Source organism: Aricia agestis, chromosome 19, assembly GCF_905147365.1.
Source record: "Aricia agestis chromosome 19, ilAriAges1.1, whole genome shotgun sequence".
Classification (NCBI taxonomy): domain Eukaryota; kingdom Metazoa; phylum Arthropoda; class Insecta; order Lepidoptera; family Lycaenidae; genus Aricia; species Aricia agestis.
In genome coordinates this window covers 347,167-367,159 of record NC_056424.1, presented here as the reverse complement: position 1 = coordinate 367,159, position 19,993 = coordinate 347,167, and the positions used below count along the sequence as shown (strand labels likewise).

Below are 19,993 nucleotides of genomic sequence, written 5' to 3'. Positions count from 1 at the left end.
GAGCCGCCGACGTAGCCTTTACCGCAGGACCACCGCACATTACAGCCTGAATCTACAGGCTGTTTCGAAAGTTGCTATTCATTTTTTTTAATTACTTTGTAGATACATCGTGTTTGTTATTTTATGTACACGTATAACGCTGTAGAAGTTAAAGTGGGATTGTTTGAAAAATATAGTTTAGTTTTTGACGTTCGAAAAAAAATAATGGTGACTTGATTTGATTTGAAAAATTTAAGGGTGCGTAAAGGAAAATGTTACTGTGTAGTTTACGACAGCTCTACATTCAAGATATTTACGTCATAAGTATCTAATGTTGGACTAAAAATAACATTGAAAAATTCTCCAGATAGAAACCAATTTATTTATTACAGGACAGTTGTAAAATAATAACAGATCAAGCTAAACCAAAACCGTTTAGGAAATACCAGTTACTACTATATTTAAGGAAGCTGAATTTCTCATGTACTTATATCCATTAGCTGCAATTCACAATGACTGTTATATTCGTCATCGATCCACCGAAACGGGTTGAACGTCCTTGAAGGTGGCGATTTAGAATCACCCTGTAGAGGAAGAAAGCGTGCAACCTTGCGGGAACCTTGGCGCTTAGTCCCGCGTCAAACCTCGTAGCGACACCACGAGTCACGACCAGAGAGCCGACTAACTGTAACTAAACCTAGTCTTTGTTCAGACACCGACAAGTTGTGACTAAATAAATTAACGAGTTAAAAATAAAAGTTTGTCTGGTTAACGCATAATATAAATAAATATAAAAGTTGCACTGCCCGCGCACGCTTATGCACACAGGTTAAAAAAAATCACCCCCATCTATGGTTTCGTTTAAATTTAGAATCGTAATGTTATCACTGCTGCTTGTTTTCATTAGATTTTAAAATCATTAAAGTATGTAATATTAAGTATTATTTTTTTTATTTCACAATATTTAAATCATAGTTATTTTTATTGTAACACAAAATTCTTATTATTTTTTATACTTTCATTTATTGTTAAGATAATCGAGTGTGTTGTTATTGGTTTTATTTTAGTTTTAAATTACCTTTAAGGAGTTTGTGTGTGATTTAGCTTAAATTTAAAAATTGAAATAATGTTTATGTTTACGTATTATTTCACTTAAATATTTTATTTGTTATTAAAAATTTCATTTAGAATTAAGTGCTTAATTAGATAAGTGCATGTTAAATATAACTATTCATTAAAATAATCCAGTTATTTCATAACATTTTTACCATCATTTTTTTCATACATTTGTCATAGTCTAAAATAGATTTAGAAAAAAATTCTTACTCCTTTCAATATTATTTTTTCTTTGTTCTTAAAACCATTTCTATTCTGAATTTATAGCTTTACCCTTTTAAAACAATATATTATATAAATTAAATAAAAATGTAAGTTATATTAACGTATATTTTGCAAAAAGTTTGAAGAGATTTGAGTTGAAAATTAACTCTTTCGAACTTTAGTTTTTCCTTTATTCATTTTTTTTTTGAATTTTCAAATGTTAAGAAATCTAAGATCCGGCAAGGTTGTACCTTATTTTGTAATATTCTTCAATGTCTTGAAAATATTAATGTCATAAGAAAGTTGCCGTCGGCAAAACTTGCTTGTAGTTGAAAGGGGTAAGAAATTGAAGCATCCATTTAGTTTAGACCATACAATGTTAGAGAGCATCTACGAAATACAATTTAGATAATAAATTGAGCAAATATTTTCATAAAAAAAATAAAGTTCTATTTATATCGTTCCTTATCGATAGAGTGCCGGCGCGTCGCTCGTTTTTGATAATTTAAATTCGTTACAGTAATATTTTGTTTTAATATTCAGTATTATTTAAACGCTGTTTAATAAAAAACGGTGTATCGAGGAGGTTTGCTACAATTAATAGCTGCCTATAAACCTGCTATAAACTCTACGTGCGTTGAATAATTATAGGTCTACCAGAATCTGATGGCAATTTATGACAGCAGATTTTCAAAAAATATCCTTGATCATTGGATACATTTTTACATATTTGCATGTTTAACACACATAATCAGCCGCTATAAAAAAGGATCAAAATGTTTTATCCCAATTACCCCGGTATTGCTAGAGTCAATTTATTTTCTCACTTTTTGCCATCAGATTCTGGTAGACTTATAATTATTCAACGCACGTAGAGTTTATAGCAGGTCTATAGGCAGCTATAAATTGTAGCAAATATCTGAAATTATGAAAATATTGAGCTTAAGAACTTTTAGATCATTCGAAATTCAAATCATTAGGGATACTCAAGATGTGGTATTAACTCTTAACACTAGAAGTAGGAGTCAGTAAGTGTAGGAGTTTATAATTTGCGTCGTAATTTTAGCAGCACGACATTTTAACGTAGTTATGAGAAACAAAATTACGTTCCTGTGCTTATCGTAGTTAAAATAGAAGGCAAATTAACTAGTTAGTTTTGATGTCTTCTATTATTTAGTCTTTCTTACTTAGACTGGTTTTACTATCGTATTGAATATCAGCACAGAAGCCGAAATTTTTTCGTTTATATGTCTGTTCTAACTGCTACGCAGTACGCATAAACTTTGTCTCAATTAATGGCATAATGCCGTCGATCAGAAAGAAGTTAGCTTAAATGGCCACAGCTAAGAAAATCTTGTTTAGGTCAAAACTGTAATTGGTTCATTTTATAATTACTTATACGTCATGTGTTTACGGCATCCGATAGGCAAAAATCCATACTAATGCGAAAGGCAAAAATCCCTAAAAAAGCTGAACCTATTTTCCTGAATTTTGGTACGGAGATACTTTGAGTCCCGGGCAGAGACATAGGATACTTTTCATCCTGAAAAAATGTACGGTTCCCGCGCAGTAAACGAATTTTGGAGCAACGAAATTGCGGGCGTCTGCATCTAGTGTATAAGAATTGAATCAGTCGCCGAAAAACATCATAGATCTAGCCAATTTTTACTAAATTACTGCCGGAAAATAGAATATACAGTTCGTATTGTTATTTTAATTATTATTTATCTACTCCTTACTAATACTTGTTTGTATCATTGTTATTATTTATCTACTCCTTGCTACCTGGAAAAACTAGCTCGATTCTAATAACTATAAAAAATCACAACTCTCACAACAAGTTGAGTCTGAAGATTTTTCAGAAGAAGTCTTTTGTAAGTATTTTCCCTTTCTTTATCATATTCTATTTTATTATGATGAAAATAATTAAACGAGGTTAAGTTCTTATCTACCCTGTTTTGACCTAAAATAAGTGCGTAAATTTGTTACGCATAGTTAAAACGATGTTTATATTTGTCCAACTACGTGTTTGCTCTATATATTACTCTTTTATCACTACATATTAAAACAAAGTCGCTGTTTCCTCATGTCCCTTTGTTCCCTTTAATCTTTAAAACTACGTAACGGATTTTGATGCGGTTTTCTTTAATAGATCTCTATCTATTTAATTATTTACGACATCCCATTAGAAACTCCAAAATTAACAGTATTTCTCCACTATTTAATGATTGTTATTATACTTATAAACCTTCCTCTTTAATAAACTCGGAAACATCTAGTGTTATTCAAAGCACATAAGACTTTATCTATTTGTGAAAGAGTTTTTTAATAAAAAAACTCATTTTTTTTTTTTAATAAAAAAGTACTTAACAATAAAACATTGGTCATGAGGACGGGTCCCATATCTCGTGGCTCAGCTCACATTTGACCAATTAATATTCAAATTATCATCAATCACAATAGACTTCTTCATTAACAACATGGCAGTTTAAAACGACCATAGACAGTAACAAATGATACAAAAACGATAAGGTTAAAGATAATTTTACCACCCATTATTATATAGCGCTCCTATAGTACTTTTAATACTATTAGTATTGATCAAAAATTGTCTAGAAACCTAAGTATATACTCGTTTTTATTAGCACACTAGCGACCCGCCCCGGCTCCGCACGGGTATAAAATATGTTATAGCCTACGTCACTCACTGAAGAAATGATTAAAATCGATTTAGTAGTTTTTAATAATTATATTCATAATTACCCGTGCCCGCATTGGTCGGTACCGCTGCAAAACCTACGTCCCGCATTTTTTTATCTGTAATATCTTCGAAAATATTCATTTAAATCATAATATGCTGTAAGGGCCATATAGATCTATATATTAAATCAATAATGTATTTAAAGTATTTAATTGAATAAGGATTATTGCCGTATTGGTTAAAATCGCTTCGAAAATTAACCATTATTTGAAGTTAAAAGTAAATGACAAAAAAATGTTATTGTGGGATATCCATAAGAGATATTATAGACATAATATTACCTATACCATCGCGAAGTTTTCTGTAGACCTTTTCATAGTGAACAATACTTATTATAGTACATTATTTTGATAAATCTCGTAGGGTTCAGCCTGCGTTTGCAATGTAAGCGGAAGAAATGTAATTATTTACGACATCCCATTAGAAACCCCAAAATCAATGTCAGTATTTCTCCACTTTTTAATGATTGTTATTATACTTATAAACCTTCCTGTTTAATCAAGAGTCATTAAACAAATAGATGCCGCCCACAACAGCGTTGCGCCAAAACTCGTTAACAATCTAATATTATATTATTATCGTTATATATTATAATAATTATCTATCCTATACATTAGAAGTAATAGATTTACTACTTTCTGCTTCTCCTAAGCCAGGAAATTTACATATAACATAGTTAACGATTCATTAACCCCAAAACTTTTTACGCCTTAAAAAAATGGCAGGCAATTCGTTAGTTGCATTGTCAATGTACATATTACATTAACTTTTAATGAGATCAAAGGCTTCTGTTAAAGATGATTTGGTATTATAATAACATTTGATCCACAAAAAAGCTTTTTCTTATAAAAAGTTTGTCATCTATGGATTGAGGATTTGGTTCAGTTTAAGTACCTGAGCATTAAAAGTTATTTAGCAAATAAAAGAATGAAGTTGCATGCAAACGTCCGTAGAAGACAATTATTAAAAATTCCAAATACTTAATTAAGTATATTGTTTTTTCCTATTTTTTTTTAATCTAGTACCTAAGTAATAAAAAAGAACAATAGTGCCTTCATTAAAGGAACAAAGAAAAACGATAAGCACAGAGCAACATAATTTAATACATAGCAAACAAAATACTTTATCCGTATCGGTTATCGGTCGAAGGACTGCTAGTTAAAGACCAATAAAAATAATTGCTTTTATAACGTAGGCTACATCACATAAGTACTTGTTACACGCCATCACATTGAGTGCTTTAATACAAACACTGATAACATTTTTATAAAATACATTTATTTCAATAAACACTCTTTAATAAAACACGATAATATTGATTTAAAGCATTGTAACATAACAATGGCCGAAATATTGAATTGTAACAAAAGACCCTTTGTCTACGAAGAAATGGATGAATCAAATGAAAGTCAAATGTAAGTCGACCTTTTTTGTTTTTTGAAAATCCAGGGCCACTGACCGCCGACAAAACGCCGTCGACGATAAAAATAAAAGCGATTCGAAATTCAAACTAACGTCAAAGTGACAGGTCAATTAGCAATGGAAATGGCGGGCGGGCGATAAGCGCCGTGCGTAGCATATTACACCGGATTGCCTTTTATCGAGATATGAAAAGCTATTTTCGAGCACCAATTTTCTTTTAATTATTCTTTAATCGGAAGGTCATCTATAAAAAGCGATTCGCTAGAGCGAAAAAGGCCCGCATTCGACTAAAACATAACGGAAAGGAGCCCCTTTCGACGACCGAGATCGTCACCCCGATGGCCTTAGGTGCAGTATTTAAAGTTTCTGGTACTATATAGTTACTTTCACGCATCATGACATACGACAAGCTTCACACACCCTCACGACGTTAACTATACAACAGATACTAGACAAAAGAGTTACGAGAAAAAAAAACTTTCAGTTCGGCAAAATGTTTAAAATAGTACTGATACCGATACTGCTCTGGTCCCACTCGGCGCACGGGTTCGGCATATCCTCCTTCGGCAAAGCCAACACGCTGCCGACGCAGCCGATCACCACCACCCCCTCGCCCGGTAAGCTCCTCCCCGGTAAACACACACACGAGTTCTACACCACATCTTGATTCCCAAATTTAAATTTCGAATGGTAGAATTGGCGTAAATACCTCGTGTCCGGTCGTGTAAAAAAAAAGTTAGCATGGATGTGTTTTGGCGCGTCGAGATGTGGTGCAGAAGGCAGGCGGGCGCGGTGCTGCTCGCGCTGGTGCTGGTGGGCTGGCTGACGGGGGAGTCCAGCGAGGCGCTCACCACCTTCGGCAAGAGTAACACCGACCCCCCAAAGGAGGTCGTGCCCACACCGCCGCCAGGTAAGTGCACATCTTTAAAATAATGTAAGGTGACGGATTACAGAGGTCATGTTGTTACTTGTTCCTTTTAGCCCGTCTAAGAAAGTTTTACTTCTTAAGACTGCACTAGAGAATGTATAATATTAGAATAGGATCAAATTTAAATTAAATAATTTTAATATGCACAAGATATCATAGTGCCGCAATTTCATAATATAGACATGAATCTATATATCTATATATTCTATATATTATATTATACTAGCTGTTGCCCGCGACTTCGTCCGCGTCAGCAAAATGTGATAACAGAGATAGTAAAAAAGAGAAAAAAATCCCCTTTTAAAGGTTCCTTTATAAAAAAATTGAAATATATCCTCCTCCTTTTCGGAAGTCGGTTAAAAAGTAGCCTAAGTTACTCCTTACTTCATCAGCTATCTGCCAAAAAAAGTCCCATCGAAATCACTCCGGCCATTTCAGAGATTAGCCGGAACAAACAGACAGACAGACAGACAGACATACAGACATACAGACAAAAATTTTAAAAAATGTTGTTTTGGTGTCTGTACCCTACATACATTCATATGCATCTAGTAAAAAACGGTTCTTTCAATATTACAAACAGACACTCCAATTTTATTTATATATATAGATGTATAGATATTATTTTTAACAAAAAATTAAAACAGACTTCCAAGGTAAAAAAATAATAACATCCTTATAATATGAACTAAAAAGTATTAAATAATTTTTCCTATCTAATAGTGCCTTTTTCCGAATTCGGCTAAACCTCAACTATTTCTGTACTCAATCTTCATCATTTTGAAGGCGGTACCAGATAGCTGAATCTTTAGTTCTCTGACAGAATATTTGAAACTTTTGGAACTGGCACCGACTTCAAAATGATGAAGATTGAGTACAGAAATAGTTGAGGTTTAGCCGAATTCGGAAAAAGGCACTATTAGATAGGAAAAATTATTTAATACTTTTTAGTTCATATTATAAGGATGTTATTATTTTTTTTACCTTGGAAGTCGGTTTTAATTTTTTGTTAAAAATAATAATTTCACTCTTTTTAGTTACCTACTAACCATCGCGTAAGAAAATACTTCAACCCCTTAATATTATCTTAATCTTGGTAAATGTTTACAAACCTACCCCAATTTATTTGACAAACTACTACAAAAGAAAGTCGACGGACCACAACACCCAGATATATCTCCTATATCTGGGTGTTGTGGTCTAAGTTCCAACCTAACCTAACCTACTTTTGGACTTTCTAGATTGTGTTTGTTTTTGTTTTGCCTTCCCAGTTCAGTTCCCCCCCCCCCCCCCCCCCTTCGGTATCCCCGTGGCTGAGTAGTTAAGTAAGACCCACTCATCACAGCCTTGAGATGCCTTAAAAATACTTCGTAAACATCAGAAAACAGATGATCTTATCTGAAGATTACGAAAATCTCAAATGCGAATTTCTTCTAAATGGAGAGTTTACTGGCGGTGGAAACGGTAAGTAGGAGTTTTTCTCACCCAAAACAATCCTCCTTAACCCATGTCACCAACATTTAATTGACGTAGGTTCCTAAACCTTAGCCAAAGTATTTTCGCCATACTAACAAGGGTCACATTTCGGCCTGTCATTCGACAGGGGTTGATTTTTGAGAAAAGTTTATCTGAGCTATTTTGCTTCCCTTGGCTTCCCCTATCGATTAGTATAATAAAAAGGGGTGGTCATAGGGGGTTGTATTTTTGTCGTCAAAATTTTTCTAAGTATTTTCGCCACACTAACGAGGTTCGTATATCGGCCTGTATCTGGCCGGGGGTTGATTTTTGAGAAAAGCTTATTTGAGCTTTCTTACTCCCGTTGGCACCCCCTATCGATTGGTATTTTCAAAAGGGGTGGTTATGAGAGGTTGAATTTTTTCGTCCAAATTTTTTTAAGTATTTTCTCCGTGCTAACGAGGGTCACATTTCGGCCTGTCTTTCGACAGGGGTTGATGAAAACATTATGAAACAACATTAAGTATATTTTTTATATTAAAATCGCTTTGAAATGTACCAAATAAATAAGGACATAACGTGATGACAGATGATATTTTATGGTGTTGTGTGTATATTGTATCCATATACAACCATATTGTGAGTTGTGACATTGGTGACCCTGACATGGTAGTGATGATGATGATGATGATGATGATGATGAATGTAATTTGCATAGTAGCATATGTTTTCAGTTCTTAAAACAACGCCTAAACCTTGTATCTATAAGGAATCCGGAGTTCTCTTAGTATCTTCGGAACCATAGTATACCTTGGTGCAAAATCTTGCGTTTTGGTAGCATATGCTTAGGATGCTTCTCATAAAACCAAAATCACCATATGTTTCCATATAAATTTTGAGGAGTTCCCTCGATTACTCATGGATCCCATCATCAGATCACCACTTTTGTGAAAATGGGACCAAATTGGAGTGAAACCTAATATAACAAAACAAAAATTTTGAAAATCGGTTCACAAACGGCGGAGTAGTGGTCGAACATACAAAAATAAAAAAAATAAAAAATATCTACAGCCGAATATATAACCTCCTCGTTTTTTGGAAGTCGGTTAAAAACTCAAAGGTGACTGACTGACATGGTGATCTATCAACGCACAGCCCAAACCACTGGACCGATCGGGCTGAAATTTTGCATGCAGGTAGATGTTATGACGTAGGCATCCGCTAAGAAAGAATTTTGATAAATTTCAACCCCAAGGGGTTAAAATAGGATGAAAGTTTGTATATAATAATAATTCTTAACGCGAGCGAAGCCGCGGGCAAAAGCTCGTATTGAATAGTTATGAATGGTAATTACGATTCAAACATCATTTATTACAGTAAATCTTCTCTTAAACTATTCGGCATGTCAGCAGTAATGTTTTCCAAGTTGAAAATTTAGCGCAAAAGCGTTATATTATTATGTGAACTATTCTAGCTTCTATATGAACTATTCTATTCTTAGACGCAAATCGAAGCCAAGCCGTCATTGGGACTACAACCCCAACAGGATCCTAAAACAATAGCGTATGGGATTCTCACAATGCATTGCTTTATTATTTCTCGTCCTTCGCTCTCGTAACAGCGCCTTTACTACAACCCCTCTAGCTAACCCAAAATAGGTTCAGGGCAAACGTAATTTGATGGCCATGAGCCATCAGGCCATCGCTTGATACAAAAGGTCTCGGTGGGTTCGAAGAGGCCGAAAATAGCTTCACCGTGACGTCACAGCTGACCGCCTGCTGGACGATATTGTAACGCTTACATATAAAAACCTAATTAAGTACTTTAACGGTGAAGGAAATTGACTACAACGTGTTCAATTGTACGATTTTTTATAGGATTCAGCAAGTGAACTTGTAGTTTATTTTATTTTAGTAGAAGAACTAGATTTAACTAACATGTCGACCTCTGTGGCTCAGTGGGTGGGCTGTCGGTAGCTCAAGCCGGGGGTCGCGGGTTCGAATCCCGCCGACGGAACAAAAAGTTTTCAAAGTTCCTGGGTCATGGATGTGTATTAAATATGTGTATCATATAATAAAAATCTTAAATATATGTATAGTATAAAAGTATTAAATATATATTTCCGTTGTCTGGTACCTGTAACACAAGGCCTTCAGGTACTTAGCACGGGGCCAGACTGACGTGGTGTGAAGCGTCCATAGATATTATTATTATTATTATTTTATAATATAAGGACAATCACTCATTTTTTTTTGCTTATAATTTAAACAAACCTTGTAACTTGTCCAATTCATCATCTGGCGAATATATCTGGCTTTACATAAAATCCCTTAAGCGTTCTTTTATGCAAATAACGGCATTTCTAGCTGTCTGCTTCTTCTACTCACATCCTCATTTATCTTTTTATTTATATTTAGTTTCAAAAATGATAAGAAAATAACTGTCACGGTCCTAGCATGAATCATCAAAACTTTGCATCCGTCGTAGATTTTTATACCGATTTCACATTATCGCTCTGTAGTCAAATACTATAGAGCCGTGTGGCTATTATATCTAGATATTAGTACTCTAGGTAATATAGATACTATCTCAACAGAGTCAGTCTACAGAATATAAACTAGTCAATAAATTCGGGACAACCGAAAAACGCGCTTAAATATGGTGCGTTGAACTCTTTTACAGGAGATAGTAACCAAATCTGCTATGCTGAGTATTCTCTGCTGGGTTTCACTTATAGTCCGGTCATGAAATATCTACAAAATCTTGTCAGTAATCATCGCTACTATCCTTTCACACAAACTCAAACTTTTGATTCAGAATAAATTTTCACAAATACTTTCTGAACGTCGGAACTATGGGGCCTGCTATCGTTTCGGGAACTAACCCGGCGAGAAGTACCGGCGTAAGAAATTCGCTCGGGGCCATCTTTTTTCAAAGAAGGAACAATGTTTTAAAAATGTAAAATTACACGTATACCAAAGTAAACGTAGACGCTCTTACGCGGCGCGTAGGCGCGCTACGCGGTCAAAGCGTTGCCAATATTTCGTAGATATAGCTTGTCAAAAAAGAGTAGACACCGTACACAATTTTGAAATCACATAAAAAATATGAAAACCTTATCAAATCGAGATAAAAATGTGCAAGGTGGTAATATTTAGAGTGTATAAGCGTTCTCTGTGGAAATACAAAGAGAAAAAGCCACCTTTTGAGCACTTTCTTGACAGACTGTATGTTGTAGCAAAATCTCATCATACATTAAAAATGCTTTTAAAACATCATCATTGTTTTGTTGTTGTAAAAGAAATAATATACTAGTTTAATAATTTAATAGAAACATAAAAGCACAATATATTACTATCTCGCAGGAAATATCTTGAAAATTCTACTGTAAAAAAATAGATTTATTCATAAAATAATAATGTTTTATACATCAACATTATTTGTTGCAGTAAAACAAATAATACATTAGTTTAATGAAAACATAAAACACTATCTCACAGGAATATGTATTCATTGTCGTCTATCTGTCTTCCTGCCTTTTCTGTTATCTGTTCACACCAAACCGCAAACCAATTTTTATAAAAAATAGTTTTCATCGCGGAAAAAGCAACTAGTAAATATAATTTGTATGGCAGACTGTACAACAACATAAATTTTAAACTAGCTGTCCCGGTGAACTTCGTGTCACTTTAAAACCTTCCCTGGACTTCTACGAATATTTTAAGACTAAAATCAGCCCAATCCGTCCAGGCGTTTTCGAGTTTTAGCGCGACTAACACATTTGAAAATCCATTTTTATATATATAGATATACTAGCTGTCCCGGTGAACTTCGTGTCACTTTAAAACCTTCCCTGGACTTCTACGAATATTTTAAGACTAAAATCAGCCCAATCCGTTCAGCCGTTTTCGAGTTTTAGCGCGACTAACACATTTAAAAATCCATTTTTAAATATAAGATAGATATTAAAACCTATGGAAAACTACATTTTTACTATAAAGATATTCTATTATAATATTACGTACTTGCTAAAGGTATGATTTGTATGGATTTACTTTAAATTAACAATTTTATTGCGGAGTTAACCCACAAATTCTGGTTATTAACATTTTTACTGCCGTCGACAGTAAAATGTAATTTCACGTTGAACGCCGAGTTGACCACTTAAAACAAGTTAAAGTGGTATTTAAGGTTTTGATGTCTGACATATCCCGTATATTTTTATTGTCTCCAAAACGAGGTTATTTTAAATTATTATAATATCCAAACTAGCCGTTTCCCACGACTTCGTCTGCGTCAGTATACAAACATAATATTATATTTTTCGCCATATTTACAACATTTTCCGTTCATAAAAAATTTGATCAAGTTCGGTCTGTTTAAAAAAATATAGGTGTTCTGTGTTGTCTCCAAAAAAAAAAAACTACATAATATTATAATATCAGTTCTGTGTTGTCTCCAGTGACATCAACACCACTGTCCACTTTACAATGTATCTGGCACCGAACCCGCACGCGACCGTCATACATCATGTATTCTATTGCCGCCGGATCGTTACGCCTGACGCCTGACGCCTGACGTTTGACATTTCACACAAAATGCCCGACTTGATAAGGGGTTCCATTAATTAAGCTGACTAACAGTCGAGAATATATTCATTTTTTAATGAATTACAGTTCTAATTTTCTATAATCTTAGTCAATAAACCTTTTTTTGGTTTTTGGTTTTGTAAAATGTTGTAGAACTAGATGGAGGCCTCAACAATGCTTTTAATTGCTTATCGCGCGGTAACTTTATATTTTGCGGGAATAAAAACTAAATAAATATTTTTCATGATAAAATTAACGATTATTTCGTTACGTTATAAGTAAGTATTCGTATTATATAATTAGTTAATGTCAACGTCTCAATTGAATCCAGCCCCAGTCGACTTGTTTACCGAATACTCCACATTCTTGGACCAACCACAAATATATCAATCAGATATCAACACTGTTTACTGTAAACTAAACCTTAACTTCAGCATATAGGGTTGTTTTTCCCACTGGGTGTGGTAATATATTCAGGTACCAGTGGCGACCTCTAGCGCCGGAACTGGCGGCCACTGTATCTTGACCTCTCATAATTAAATACCACCGCCCGATAGTAAAAGATCGTTATCTTTAAAGTATTAAGCCTGAAGTTTATGATTTTTTTATTGTAATGATAGATTGGCTCGTTATGTCCTCAGCGGTTTTGCACGAATGTGATTTCATTATAAAGATTAAGTACTTATATTTTTTAACACGCGTATTTAATATGGTTACAAAAACTTATGCTACGGTCCAAAATGCTTTCTTTTCTGCTGTAGCACTTCTTAAAGTAGTCATTAAACAGAGAGAAATTACTACAAATAATTAATGATTAATGAATACAGAGAAATGTTATTTTAGCGTGGTATAAAATTCAAAAAATCTTTAAAATTTTATAACGTCATTTTTACAACATTTTTTACTGACGAAGATATTGTGATACATATATTTATAACATATCTACATGGCAGTTTGAAATGAAATCAAATAACATATATACACAGTCATGTACTGCGTAACAGATAGCGCCATGTTTGCTCCGGAAGGGGTCAGCTTGTACTGGTCGGCGGGTGGTGTTCCAGCGGCTTCCGGCGATCACAACTGGGTTTTTAGGCCACCATTTGAATACCCACAAGGATGGGAAGCGCCGATAAATTGTGGGTAGTCCTTGGGGTTAATTCCTCTTTGAGTGTTAGTGACGTAGTAGGTCAGAAGACAAGGTTAAAGTTCCTTACGCACTACAATCTTACTAACTTTAAACTGAAACTTTACAAGGTGGCGGCGTCAGTTCCAATTTCTAAACTCACCTCGCGTCAAAAGTCTCGGTCTATAACATTTTTGTGTACAGTACTCCCAAATTAATAATGCGCATGGAAATCTTCGCTAATTATTGTCGTAATCACGGAAACACCCGAATCTATGAAACTTGCATTTTGCACCTTGTTCAAAGGAAATAGAAGTAAATATCATATAGCCGGTGGCTGTCCGCTGTCGTCGGTCACCGGGAAGCCAACGCGGCGTTACCATGGTAACGTCCATGCAACGTCAAGCGCCTCTACGTCGCTGCAAAGCGCTAGTTAAGTTTAAAACAGCGCTTGCAGCGACGTCTTCCGACGCTCGGGAAATACGATCGCTGCCGAAAAGTTACGAAAATTTCTATGCGCATTATCACTTTGGGAGTACTGTATAATGTTTTGTCATTGTTTGTCACGCAAATTTTTAAACATATTGAACAAAGACAGAACCTTTATTGTGAATGTGTATGCGGGGATCTTTTTTATTAGTTAGAGACATTATTTTAGCTCTTGTAGTAGGATATATAGGCTGCGTAGGCCTTTTGTCAAATATACCCATAAAACCAAATATGATAAGTATATAAGACAACATAAACCAAGGAGCTTTTATGACCCAAATAATGGCAGAAAGTCGAATATCGCGTGGCAGAATATGCAAATGCGTTGGCCAAAAATACTGAAAGCTTTTATATTGTTTGTGCGGTCGAACACCCCAGCCGCGCCGAGCTTGCCGCATAACAATTTGTGATCAAATCCTGATGATTTGCATGTTTTTGGCTTCGTTTTTACAGGCCTGTGTCGCGCGAACCCGCGAGGTTACACAATGTGTAGCGTAAAGTAACTTTAAGTAGCTATCCAAAGATAGGACACTATAAAAACTTCCCTTCTATTTTATATTGGCTAAAACCAAGAAACGGCTACAAAAAGCTGTCAAATCAACTTTCCGAGCACAGAGCTTACTCATTTGCTCTGGTGTTTGCTGCTGAGCAGTGCAAATAACGCCGTGTACGTGGCAGGAGATTTTATGTGTGTTTTTGAGAACCAATAGAATCGCTTCATTGACGTGAGCTAGCCGTGACATCGCTCAGCGCGGCGATGCTATTGGATCTTAAAACACATTCCTCGTTGTTCGGTCGAACATAAGAGATGAATTAAAAAACTGTCCTCTTTAAACAAATTTGCTATACGAGTATTCTAGATACCTTTACAATAATTTTGAATTTGAGATATTAATTTTAAACTGTGAGCGCCCACCGCGGTTGTAAGTATGGGGGCTCGTACCGCGCCGCGAATGTTCTCGTGCGTGTGAGTGGGATGGAAGAGCGCCGACGGCCGCGCTCGACGATTGTGTAGGTGTTCGCAGCTAAGGCGCGAACACTCGTAACACATCTCTGGTGGAAACGCAGCCTTAGGCTCGAAGCAGTGAACAGCTACGTAGTACTCTGTAGTAGGGATCAGTTTACCAGCATCGTAGCTGTTTCTCTGTACGAAAGCGTATTGTAGTTTACCGTGTGCTGATGGTGATATGCTCGTTGTCTGTGTGTGTGTGTGCTAATTTTATGTGTGTTGCAGCGCGGCCGTGCAGCCGCCAGGCGGAGTGCGCAGGCATCAGCAGCTCGTCGTGCGTACGCACTCACTACGACCCCGTCACCCGCTGCCTGTGCGGCGACAACCTTCCGCCAGTCAATGGACAGTGCGAGGCGCAGACTAAAGGTAAGCCTCATTTATATGACGTCTGCGTACAACACCTGTACGAAGCGCTAAGGTTACGGTTACTGATATAGCCCCTGCATACACCGAGTGCGAGCCGTAGAGAACATTTACTGAACTTGGCGCCATCGACTGACAATAATGTGTAACATAGGTATCCCTAGTTGTACCCTACTACGCCTGAATAATTCGGCAACATGGTCAGCAGTCATAAACTTTATTTACCAAATAAATGATTACATACCTGTTATTTGCCAGTTTTTGCAGACAAAATCTGCAGAAGATGGTAATTATAACTCTGTGGGGTATGCGTGGTGGCCACAAAGGAAAATCTTCCGACCGAGCGAGGTGTTATGCTCGGTCAGGCCGGAGCCCACGTGATACATTTCAGCTGTCGTATATATACCGACGCGCCTAGAGAACTTCGATAGCGCGATGTAGGAATGTCAGGCGAATTGTGGGTAACGCCGGCCACAAATCTTCAAATTATGAATTGAGGATAAGCTTTAAATATCACCTGAGTATTGGTTGATGCCCATGGAGGGTCTATATACCTATGGACTCATGAAGTCATGATACTATAGAAGTAACACTTAATGTAGCTCCTTGGGATTGGCGTTTCTGCGTTCCTTTTTGGAGCATATTTTTTAATAAAGACTGTGAGTACTATCAGCATATTGCGCATGCTGGTCGATATACATACTAGGTCATCAGCATCGGACACAGCTCAATAAAAGAGTCTTGTAAGATTTCAGCACGTACCTGAACCCCAACCCCAAGTCCCTGAGCGTTTACGTCAGTGAGTGCCGTGTATAATTACCACCTGAGTGGCGTGCGAGCGGCCAGCACCAGCGCCAATAAATTACTTTCACCTTTGACCTTATCGTATTCCGCTAAACTACTGGTATTTTGTGCACGTACTCGTACCCCGCCGTCATAATTTCGTTTTATGCTCACCGAGATCACGTAACGCTCGATAGTATATTCAATAGCGAGTTGACCTAGGATGCCTCGGTTGGTTCTTTCGATTCAACGCAAACATGTACGAACATCTTCATCTTCATTGGTTCTTATGGTACCCACTTTCTTGGTAGGTTGAGATGAATCGAAACCATAATCGTGAATAAATGGTCTGCTAGTTAATTGCACTGGACTGACTAATAATATGTTCGAATTGTCACTTGAAATTCAATAAGAGCAACTCGTACCAGCGTAAACGTGAAGAAAATGTCTTTAAAAATCCTCTTATTGCACCCACATCCTGGTAATCAAACCTCCCTTGACACATTCACCACTTCTTATCAGACAGTTCATCTCTAAGACTTTTGATTATATTATTGTATTAATTTTTCTAAAATGATCGAGCCTAAGCTTAGCAACCTTTAAGCGGCAGGTTCGTGCGGAGTAGGTAATCGTCGCGAGCGATCAGATCCTTGCCGTATACTTTACAGTTATCTGATAGCGCACGAAGGGTTCGTGATACCGCCGAGTTTGCCCAACTGCTAATGACTATAACTACCTTTAAGCTCACTTGTCGTGAAAAATCTTTACGTTACTACAATGATCGGGTAAGAGACTATAACTAATAAGAAGAATCTAGGTATCATAATATTAAAAGGTGTAAAGAAATAGGTACGTTAAGTAATTAAGTATAAGTAGGTATCAATATTAAAGACATGCGAAAAAGATCAACTATTCTTCATTTATTGGCCAAATGGCAAATCAACCCATCTCCTGAAGGCTACTGCGAACGCAGTGTTGTCAGCTGTATTATTTTTAGAGTGTAGACTACCTATATTGCTTTCCATGTGTAAAAGGTCTTTAATAAAGTCCTGCGTTTTTCACGGACCTTCTAATGAAAGTCACGCACTTTCCAACGACCAATGTCACGCAGGTGTATTGTGATTTGCCTATAGATAGATATTATAAAGTTTGTTTGTTAGTTTGAACGCAACAATCTCAAGGTCGACTTCACTAACGTTCGAATTGTTTAATGATTTTAGCACGGCGTGAAGCAACAGCCTAAAAAGTAAAGCTTAATATCACGCGTCCGGAGCGAAAAGTAAAAAAATTTCGAAAGCCCCACGCCTCAAATTTAATCCAGTATAAACTTTCAAGGAGAGAGCGCATTCCCTCTTAAACTTAAAAGGCCGGCAATGCACCTGCAGGCTACAGTTCTTCTAATGTTGTGAGTGTGCATGGGCGACGGTAGTTGCTAATTGCTTAATTCCATCAGGTGGCCCGTTTGCTCGTTTGCCCACATATTCTATAAAAAAAGTGTAAGTTATATTTCGTAAGTCGTAACTCACGCTTTGTGTCTTAAATGCATTACCAGCGGATCTTTTGGTCTATAAACGACCTCTAACAGCCCCTCCTCAACAGACCTGACCCTAACCTCTAACTGTCCTCCTCATTCCAGCGCTGTACCACGCGTGCAGCAACAGCGACGAGTGCAACGACGGCCTGATCTGCGGCGCGCCCAACATCACGGGCCCCGCGCCCTCCCACCTGCGCGTGCACGCCATCACCGACAAGATCTGCCTGTGCGACACCGAGAACGGCTACAGGGAGCGCGACCACTCCTGCAGCGGTGAGTACACGATCCCTGTAGACCAGTCATTCCCAAAGTAGTCCTGATGGACCCCCAGGGGTGCTAAACTCGACGGGGGACGGGGGTGAAGAGCTTAAATGTTGGCTTTAATTCTCTCATCAGAGTGCATCGGCAAGCACATAATATTATTATGTTGAGAAACTAAGCAACTATTGATAAAAAAAGCAAGTTTTTACAGTTGGGATTGCAGGGGGTCCTATTGGATCTAGTAAAAATTTAAAAAGGTCTATGAAACAAAGGAGTTTGGGAACCTCTGCTGTATACAGATGTGTAAACTCGTCTACAGGATCTGTTGCTCACTCTGAGCAGTGCGCACAGTCACTATGGAATATCTGTGGACTGGAGCAGTGCCGTAAATAGCCTTTTTTGCGCCCTGTGCGAGCTTCTATAACTGCGCCCAGAGTAAAGCTATGTATAGGCCTCTCTAGTCTGGATATTCTTGCGCCCCCCAGAGTCTACGCCGTGTGTTTGGGCACCGGTGGCACCGCCCTATTTACGGCACTGGACTGAAGGTATATCTATAGAGTATTAGACTCTGTAGGGGGTAGTTGTAGTGTATTATAGAACTTACTTCTTATTGTGTAAAGGGCAAGGCTAAAGCAGTAGTACTCAAACTTTTTTTATATGGGCATGATATGTTTTAGTCTCGGTTTCGTGGGTCGTAACCAAAATTAGAGTAAACAAAAGCGTCGTTAAAAATGATCGATAGGCTCGCGGGCCGCAGATTGAGTAAGGTAGGCTACAGCTATCTACAGGCCACAGCTGACGTGGCCTGTAGATAGCTGTATACAACTTTAAAGCTAATTTTGTATAAGAAAAGTAACATGTTCAGTATTTTGTTATTTCTGTTTCAGATGCGGAGATCGTGAAGACCTCTGTGTTCGCGGTCGCCCTCGTCGTGTGCATAAGGAAGATACTCGTTTCTTAATCATTAACTTATATCTATATCTAAGACACGTTCAACATAATATTATTTTTGTCATACAAACTAACATGTCGACCTAAAACTTGTACTAAATATCTGTGTATAAACTTTAAATTCTTAATAGCTTCGTTTAAATACAGTGTTTTATGTAATGTATGGTCACGCGAAACATAATATCTTAAAGTCAATTCAATTTATTTACTGATAAATATATAAACTAAAGTTTTTCACTTTAAAGTTTAAAATACGTTAAATACTTATAAAATATTACTTAAATGATAGGTGTTAGGCTAACGTACCATAATCAATAATGTTATTATTGTTATCGTAAATACTTATTTTGTAGAACTACATAGTTATAATACTCATAAGAAGAAGTCGGTTAAAAATATATTAGACATACCTTTTTACAGTATCGCTTCATTTACAAGTATTACAGAGAAATACAAGAAAATATTATAATATTAGATTACGAATCATATTTAACGAGTTTGATTTGCTTTGTATCTACCAAACGCTACAGAGTAAAATCCGCCACTGCAGCATTTAAATTTTTTAATCTAAATAATAATTACAAATACTATAAACTAGATTAAAATATTATAAAGTAATGTTTCCGTCCAAGTGTTAAATATTCTGATATTATGTCGATTGAAATATACTTTTAGATTTGGTGTTTTCAATAAACTACGTTAATACTGCACGTATTTTGTGTTCTTTTCTTTCACCTATTAATATTATTATGCGCTTTGTGTATATATTTTGTTGATTAACGAATAAACGAACAAACAGATTTCCTGATGAAGTGACAAAGCATAAAATTACCACATTATATCATGGTCGCTAATCGCTGTTAAGCATTTGTGTACACTGTACTACTAGAGATCGCCCAATGGTCGAAGTTCGACCTTAGTATCAACGACATTAGGATTACTACCTATATTTTGTAAAAAATATTGACTTTATCATATTTTTTACAACTCTTGTCTCTGGGACTCAGCTGATCTCAGACTGGA

The 19,993-nt window shown here is 36.4% G+C and overlaps 2 protein-coding genes across 10 annotated transcripts in view; one reads left to right on the top strand and one right to left on the bottom strand.

The window, feature by feature from the left end:
• LOC121736560 (tubulin beta chain-like) overlaps nt 1–19,993 on the bottom strand; it is a 229,299-nt gene that overhangs the window by 117,319 nt on the left and 91,987 nt on the right. The gene's annotated exons all lie outside the window — the stretch shown is intronic.
• On the top strand, nt 297–19,185 carry LOC121736583. 9 transcript variants are annotated; one of them, XM_042127889.1, is made up of 5 exons: nt 297–666; nt 5,967–6,099; nt 15,304–15,444; nt 17,861–18,031; nt 18,907–19,185. In XM_042127889.1, exons 2-5 carry the CDS (start codon nt 5,976–5,978, stop codon nt 18,978–18,980), a joined length of 510 nt encoding a protein of 169 aa, XP_041983823.1. In that variant the 5' UTR covers nt 297–666; nt 5,967–5,975; the 3' UTR covers nt 18,981–19,185. The 9 variants fall into 9 exon arrangements, with proteins under 9 accessions (XP_041983823.1, XP_041983821.1, XP_041983820.1 ...); XM_042127887.1 differs by having other exon boundaries at nt 5,928–6,099; XM_042127886.1 differs by having other exon boundaries at nt 297–737.

Bases quoted from the DNA above. Each gene is read 5' to 3' on its own strand.
- LOC121736583 (XM_042127880.1), top strand. From the start codon at position 6,224: ATGGATGTGTTTTGGCGCGTCGAGATGTGGTGCAGAAGGCAGGCGGGC. The intron at 6,393-15,303 runs GTAAGTGCACAT...TGTGTGTTGCAG, and splicing joins CGTGCCCACACCGCCGCCAG to CGCGGCCGTGCAGCCGCCAG. The intron at 15,445-17,860 runs GTAAGCCTCATT...TCCTCATTCCAG, and splicing joins GTGCGAGGCGCAGACTAAAG to CGCTGTACCACGCGTGCAGC.